Source organism: Peromyscus leucopus, chromosome 7, assembly GCF_004664715.2.
Source record: "Peromyscus leucopus breed LL Stock chromosome 7, UCI_PerLeu_2.1, whole genome shotgun sequence".
Lineage (NCBI taxonomy): Eukaryota > Metazoa > Chordata > Mammalia > Rodentia > Cricetidae > Peromyscus > Peromyscus leucopus.
In genome coordinates, this window is record NC_051069.1 from 99785801 (window position 1) to 99794142 (window position 8342).

The 8342-nt window shown below is 47.9% G+C and overlaps 1 protein-coding gene across 1 annotated transcript in view; it reads left to right on the forward strand.

Annotated features, from left to right (window-relative positions):
* Positions 1 to 1083: 1083 nt before the first annotated feature.
* The window catches only part of Dclk3 (doublecortin like kinase 3), a 49629-nt gene continuing 42370 nt past the window's right edge, over positions 1084 to 8342 (forward strand). Inside the window, exon 1 of the mRNA XM_037207987.1 lies at positions 1084 to 1351. Within this exon, the coding sequence (XP_037063882.1) occupies positions 1264 to 1351 (88 nt within the window). The 5' untranslated portion in view covers positions 1084 to 1263. The remainder of the gene's footprint in view (positions 1352 to 8342) is intronic.

The window sequence follows — 8342 nt, forward strand, 5'->3', positions numbered from 1 at the left end:
GCCGGGATGAGGCAGGAGGCTGGAAGAGACAATGGGATGCATCTATTAGCCTCAGAAACATTTTGAGAGTCCCAGTTATATTTCCACAAAGCTTCCCAGTTATATTTCAGTGGTCCAAAAAATTTGTCTTATGGTCATTTTGGACACTAGGGACAGCTGGGAAATATATTCTTTATTGTGGATTGCGATGTGTCCAGCTAAAAATTGGGGTTCTGTTAATAGGTCGGAAGGGAAAAAAACCGGCTGTGACTAGGTGAACAGCAGTTTTCCCCACAGCATGCAGCGAGGGGAGATAACTGCACCTCATTGTGGTGTATTGTCTTGACTGAGTGCTTCATCCCTACTACTGGGTGCATTCATCAAAGCCATGTGTAAATGATGGTTATCCACCCAGCCATCATCTGTTGCTCAAATACTGCTGCGCAAGGCAGAAAACACACCATCTGATCTCTCAAGCCCAGTTTGACTCGTAGTCTCCCTGCTCCTGAATATAAATGGCAGTACTAGAAAGAGTGGCTGTTAAAGGCCCCTAAGGAGAAAATGCTGGAGTACTGTATTTGTTACTGCAACTCTGACGGGTAGGTATGGGGTGCTGAGAAGGGGCCGTTTCACAAAAGGCCTTCAATAACCCCAAGATGGGAGGACATCCTGCAGTGTGTCTCTAAACTTGTGGGTTTGGACCACTGTGTCCTAACGTTGACTCAGTGCAGGAAGGATGTTTTGGTGGAGTTCCTACCGTCTGACCTCTGTACTGCTGGGAGAAGCAGGGCTGCTGGGGTTCCAGGCCTCCTTGACTTGGGAGTCAATCACTGAGAGCACTGTGGAGAGACAGGTCAAAACCAGTCCCCAAGTTCCTTGGCCAGATAGCTTTGCAGAGGCAAAGGGGGAAGGAAGGAAGAGAGTGAGGGAAGGAGATGGGAGAAAGAGGTCTCAGAGGGTCCTGGCTGTTCTGAGATCTTTCTGGGAGCTTCTGCCCGCCCAAGTTCACAGCCAACTCCACCGGCCCCAGGCGGCCTAGGGCGAGGTGGGGCGGGGCGGGGCGGGGCGGGGCCGGAGGGTGGCGGGGCGGCGCGCGGTTGTCAAGCTTGCGCCGCCGGGGAAGACTGTCTTTGCACTGTGGCTGCCGCCTGCGCCAACCAAAGCGAGGAGACCCAAGCTGCTCCGTGCACTGCGTGCAGTGTGTGGTTCCCGAGCCTTCCCGTGTCCGCTCGGCCGCCGTCGGGCCACGTCAGGGAACTGCCACCTGCAGCCAGGCCGCCAGCCATGCCAGCCGCGCCCGCCCTGCGCCCGCCGCCGCCGCCCACGACCCCGGCACCTCCGGCTCCGAGCCGCCCTGCGCCTCCCATCCCGGGTAAGTGCCGGTGGCGACTGTCGGTGGGAACCTCACTCTGGAGCGATGGGCAACAGAGGCAGACCCCACGGGGCTGCACTGTGCATGCGTGTGTGCATGCGTGCGTGTGTTGTGCGCCTGTGTGCACTTGTGCAATCCCTCTCTCTACACCACGGGGAAACTCGCTTGCTAGGGGGTGACAGCGGCTGGAGCTGCTACCCTCTCTGAGCAGCCAGAGCGCCATTCCTGGAAAAACACACTGGGCCCGTGCAGCAAGGCTGCAGGAGGAAGGCACATAGAGGGGGAGCTGTCATTGATTGTCTTCATGTGCCAGACACTAGTCACCTAGGAACCTCTCTTATTCCGTACTTTTCAGAAAGAATCTGTTTTGAGAATCTAGAGCCACCGCCTTGCCTAGGATCACCCCAGAGTGGTGTAATAGTTTCTTGAACCCTGCTCTCCAGAGCGCTGATTCTAGCTAGAGAGACACACAGAAGAACAAAGGGGGATTAGGAAAAACAACACGGGCGGCAGAGCCCTTGGGAATTAGCAGGATAAATCAGAGCGGGAGAAACAGGACCATCAATTCATTTCAAATATAGAGCCACGTTTTCACTCCTTTCCACGTCTGGCTCTGGGGGCGAGGTGTGGTGGAGAAAGGATAGGGCTGCACCCGGGCTAGGCAGAGGCGTCTGGGGACACCTTCCCAGAGTCTCTGCCTGCTGGGAGTGGGGGTGAGAAGTTGTGGAGGGAATTAGGTTGTTCGCTCCTGACAGTGAGTCATTTTTCCACCTCACTCCTGAGTCCAGACCATTCCCTTCCCTCTACTTGATGGTAGTTGTCCTGTGGAAGCTAGGTCCTGTTGTCAACAGCTCTTATAACACATGTTGGCATTAGGGAGATCTGCGCAGGGATGAGTGTGTTGGGGGCTGTGGAGTGGGGTCTGTTGCTTCTTACAGGGGTGATCTGCTGGGCTGGTGTTGGGCTAAAGATCCCAACGAAATGAGGCACCCAGAGGTATAGGCAGGCACACATTATCCCCGGTGCGGTGCAGGCAGCGGAAAGCAGAGTCTGGGAGGGCTGCAGAGCTGGAGTGCTGGTTTGTCTACGGCCCAACTTCAGCAAAGCATGTTGGCATACAACAGTGTTGTTAGTGTGACGCCACAGGAGAAAGAGCAGAGAGAGGCAGACGTGACTTCTGAGTTAAACTCTCCAACTCTCTTCATTTAGCTTTAAAGGTCTTTGGGCACGGTCCTTTTATGGTGAGCTCTGCTGTGCTTGCCTGTCGGTGCCCTGAGTACTTTGCTCCCAGTGGCAAGCCCCTCTGTCTTTGTTGGAGGGACCTTTGCACTAATTTGCTCATACAAGCTCAGAGCAAGGACTGGGTGGGCCTTCAAGAGATCCCAGGCTCTTCACTAGGATGCCAAGTCAGGCATGATGCCTTTGTTTACCAAAAGTTCCTGTGGCATTCCATCAGGTTGACCCCCAGGGCTCTTTGCTGGCCTTACTTGGCTTGCTTGGGTTTCTTAGCTCACTTCTTCATTCTCCAACCATTCTTTTCCTATGAACAACTGTGAACACGCTAACACACTCACTCGCTCTCATAGGAATTCTTCCTCAGTATCTGATTCCCAGGAACAACAATAACACAACAAAACAAAGAAATAAACAGAAAAAAACAAACCTCAAAACATGGAGTCATTTCCCTCCTGTCCTACTTAGCTTTCTGTCGCTGTGGTAAACACCATGATCAAAAGCACCTTGGGAAGGAAAGGGTTGATTTCAGTTTGAAGGCTGCGGTCCACCATGAAGAGAAGTCAGGGTAGGAACCCGGAGGCAGAAACTGAAGCAGAGGCTACAGCTTAGTGGTTTGCTGCCCATGGCTTGGTCAGCTTGCTTTTTTATACAATCCAGGTTGACTTGCCCAGGGGTGGCACTGCCCACGGTGAGGTGGACCCTCCCACATCTATCATTAATCAAGAAAATGCTCACAGATTTGCCTATAGGCCAGTCTTATGGAGGCATTTTTCTCAACTGAGGTAGGTTCTCTCTTTCCAAATGACCTGCTCGTGTCAACTGGACAAAAATCTAACCAGCACAAAAATCCCTTCACTTCTCTTTCTCCCCCCTTCTCTCTCCTCTCCCCATCCTTTCTTCCTTCTGGGGGCATGATCTCATACAAACCAGGCTGGTCTTGAACTATCTATGTATTCGAGGCTGGTCTTGAACTCATGATCCTTCTGTTTCCACTTCTTGAGTGCTGGGATTACAAATGTGTCTTCATATCTGACAGCCTTCTCAATGTGTTTCCTCCCCGCTCTGCTCAAACAGCAGTGAACAGCCTGAGTCCTCTAGGGTGGGTAAATTCACAGAGAGTGCCTTGTCTAGGCCCATGGGTCTTGGTGCCCAGACCAGGACTGGCAAGCCACAGTGCCATGGCCCTCATCAGAGTGCCTTTGACAGTATACACAGTGCTCAGTGTTCCCAGTGGCACAGCCCTTGGGCTTGGGGCTCAGAGATGCAAAAACAAACTGGAGAGCTGTTGGGCTGTCCCAAGTTCTCATTTCTCTCTCTCTCTCTCTCTCTCTCTCTCTCTCTCTCTCTCTCTCTCTCTCTCTCTTGTGTGTGTGTGTGTGTGTGTGTGTGTGTGAGAGAGAGAGAGAGAGAGAGAGAGAGAGAGAGAGAGAGAGAGAGAGAGAGAGAGTGAAATCCTCCCAATTCCCAATTCAAGAGAAATTTCCCTCTTAGGTTTCCCCTAATGTTTCAGGCAAATATTTTGCTTTTCTCTGGACAAGCTGAGTCAATAAAGGCCTGAGTATCTTTCTAAACACAACAAAGGGAAGGAAAAGGGCTGTGTGAACCTTGGTCTCACAGCTGCAGTCACAGTGGTGCCTCGCTAGGGTGAGTGACTGGTTTCTCTCAGCCTGGTCTTGGAGCTTCTTGGGGGCCCCTTTTCCACAGCAGGGTCTCTGTCACTGAGAGGACGGCTTTCCTCAGAGGCCTTTGATTGATGATGTTCCTTCCTTGGGGTCCAGGGTCCTGTGTGTGCTCATGTTCCAGGTTTCTCCTTTTCCAGGTGGCTGCTGTTAACATCTGAATTTGTCCTGTCTGGTGGCAGAACACCCCTGTTTTTTCAAGACAGGTTTTCTCTGTGTAACACCCTTAGATGTCCTGGAATTCAATTTGTAGACCAGGCTGGTCTTGAACTCACAGAGATCTGCCTGCCTCTGCCTCCAGAGTGCTGGGATTAGAGGTGTGTGCCACCACACCCATCGTTAGAGCCCCTTTAAAGTGTCTGTGGGGGCAGTGATTTGAAAGGGGTGTTTCTGTGAACTACCTGGTAGTGTAGGTCAGTCCTGGGAACTGGGGAGGGGCTTCGGGTTCCATTTCTAGTTGTCCGAAGCTTCCCAGAGACCCCAGGCAAGACTTTGAACTTCTCTGGGAATCCTTTCCTTAATGATAGCCATTCCACTTACTTCAGTATTGTTTGATGATTAAAGGGGAAATCTTTTCATGAACCCATCAAACAGTTATTGAGCAAGCTTATAAAGTACTTACTTGGGGATAAGAGGTCATTTCCTGGGGACAGTGCGTTTGTGGAGGCATCATCCTGTGGGTAGTAAGAGAGAGAGAAAGAGAGAAATTCTGGGTCAGTGGTAGCATGAAGGGTCAAGAAGTCTCTAGAGCTGCCTCAAAAATGATCTGAAATTTGTAAAGGTCTGTATGGTTATGGAGTAAGAACTTGAGTCCTTCAGACCTGCCTGGAAATCCTGGCTCTGAAACTTCAAGGCCACATGATCCTGTGACCAACCCTCTCTGAACTTGTTCCCTTTATTGGTAAGGTGAGTGTGTTTCAGATGTTCTGAGGAGACACTGATGTGCAGTGCCTACCAGATGCTACAACTGAAAACAATTGAAGTGACTGACATGTTTAGGTGGAAGAGATTGATTGTAGCAAACTTTTAAACAGCTTTGGGCGTTTGAACCATCTGGCAATGTAGGTAAAAATGGAGATTTGGATTCAGAATGTCTTGGAGTCTGAGATTCTGCCTTTTTTCCCCCTTTTCTTTTTTCTTTTTATTTTAAACCGGTTCCTAAATTCTTGTAGGCCTTTCTTATTTGGGGACCACACTTTTAAAACTGGGTCTGTAGTCATTTCTTCCCAGGGAAAATCTGAATCCTCATGGGGACTGAGCAGTGTATGGGAGACATGGGCCAATTCCTCAGCGGGCAGATTCAGGATTCTTGGAAGGGTCTGGCTTGGAGCCGGCTGAAGACCCCTGAGGGATGCTGTTAGTAAGTAAGATGTTGTCCTTGGTGGTTGTTGTTTCTAATCCAGCTGCTGTCAGGTGCCCTAGAATCAACCCTCTTGAGAAAGTCCCTCTTGACTAAATGGCCAATACGGCGTCTTTCTTATTCTGGCCTTGAGGATTTAGGAGTATGCAGGTTATTGGTCCTATCACAGTGTGGTGGGCCTGGTAGGATCTGACATTGAAATAGATAATTATAACATACAGGTGAAAGCATTTTATAAAGCTGGTGGGCAATTGGAGGGGTACACTGAGATTCTAGGTCACTGCAATCAGGATGTTTATCTTCAAGAAAACAAATAACAGATGTGGGTGAGGATGGGGGTGGGGAAGAACCCTGATATACTGTAGGTGGAGATATAAATTAGACCAGGCTCTGTGGAAATTAGCATGAAATGTCTAAAAAAGAAACCCAAACCCCTGAAAATAGAACATCCACATGATCCAGCTATACCATTCCTGCGTATAAGACTGAAGTCAATTGTCAAAATCAGCACAGAGTAGAAATATTTGATACCTGTGTTTATTACAGTGCTATTCACAATAATCAGAGTATGGAATCAGAATGTCCACCGACAGATGAACAGATCAAGGAAACAGGATATAGATATATATGTATACACATATATATATATGTATATGTATATATATATACACAAACACACACACACACATATATATATAATTTAACATGAAGAAAGATGAAATAGAAACAAACTGGGGATTGCCATGCTCAGCGAAATAAGTCAGAATCAAAAAAAGAATACTGGGCTGGTCTGAGGTCTCAGGGGGTGAAGCACTTGCCACCAAGATGGATAATCTGAGCCAGAGTCCTAGAACTCTTACGACTGAAGGAGAGAGCTAACTCACACATATGTGATCCTGTACACACACATAGAAGCAAAGAAAGAAATGCTTAAAAAAGACAAATACTTCATGTCATTTCATACATGGAACCGCTCCCTCTCTCTATATTAAGTAATTATTTATTTTTATGTTGTGTGTGGGGGTGTTCTTCTTGCATGTATGTCTGTGTACCATGTGCCTGATGTACTGGAGGCCAGAAGAGGACATTGGCTCCCCTGATGCTGGAGTTACAGATGCTGTGAGTTCCCTTAACCCTTAGCACTGGCCCTTGCCACATCTGGCCTCACCTAGAGCTTCCTGCTCCCTCCAACCCCATCGCATGTACCCTGGACAAAGTGATGTCTCTTAAAGCACAGAGCTGACTTCTCCCTTAGTTTAGAGTGTGCAGTGCACCCTGGGAAAGCCTGACACACTCGGGAATCACAGGTTCTCAAAAAAAAAAATTGTTCTTCCTTTGTTTTTATTCATGATGTTGAATCGTTTACATGACTGTGTTCTGGTCAAGTTTTACCACATACATATTTTCTCATATGTATTCTTGAGTTAGCAATACAATTTGCACAAGGAAATATATATTTTTGGAGACATGTTTAACTATGTAGCTCTGACTTTTTTGGAACTCATTGCCTAGAGCAGCCTGGCCTTGAACTCACAGAGATCCACCTGCTTCTACCTTCCAAGAGGAAATATTAGGTTTAATTTTATTTATTTGTGTGTATGTGTATTTATGAATGTGTGTACTTGTTTTGCACTTGCATGTGGAGATCAGAGGTCAACATTAGAGGTCTTCCTCAATCATTCTCTCCCTGAATCTAGAACTTGCCTTCCAGGCTCACTGGCCAGCACATTCCATGGATCCTCCTGCCTATGCTTCCCCAACTCAGGAGTCACAGGTGCACACCATCCTCCCAGTTTTTTGTTTTTTTCAAACATGGGTGCTGAAAATTGAACTCAGGTCCTCCTGCTTGTTTGACAAGCACTTTACCAACCGGGCCTTCTCCCCGGACTCACTAAATATTATTTTCATTGTCTAGTAGGAAAAGTAACAAATAAGAATTGTAATGTGGAGATCTCAAATTGATGAGAGAACGGAGCCACCATACGGCGCATAGGGCGGGGCACACAGCACATCACACTCATACAACCTAGAAGGAGTCTTCTGAGACTGAACCAAAGATTCTATTTTAACAACAACAACAACAACAAAAAAAAAAAAAAAAAAAAAAAAAAAAAGCACCAGGCATGTTCAAGTTCAAGTTCAGGCCCTGAACATATTCATTTCATAGCTGTGATGGCAGTGTGTCTAGATGCTTGTCCTTGGTCTATGGTTGCAGAAGATCACTAGGCATCAGGGCTTCGGAACTACTGAGTGCCACCGCGTGTGGAGGACGCAGTGTAGTGACAGTGATTTAAGCCAACACTAGGGAACTCGTCTTTTTTGTTTCTTCCTTTAGAGGGCTTCAGCTTTTAAGAGCCCGGTGAACTTTCTGCTCTGTTTCTAAAGGCAGAGATGCTTAAAATTCTTGTGAAGAGTGACATGGTTGAGGTAAATGATCTCTAGGCAATTAGGGGACAAGGAAAACGGAAACTGCACTTTGAGGAAGGGAACAGAGAGAACAGGAAGCACACAGACAAACTGTCATACACTAAACTTGTGTGGTTTCCAGACTGAAGTCTTGTGTTAACCGAAGTGTTCAGTATGAAATATTTTTAGGGCTGGTGAGGTGGGTAAAACACCTGCCACAAAATCTTATGAACTTGGCTCAGTCGATGGAATCCACATGGTGGAAAGAGAGAACTAACTCCAGCAAGTTGTCATCTGGCTACTCAAGACG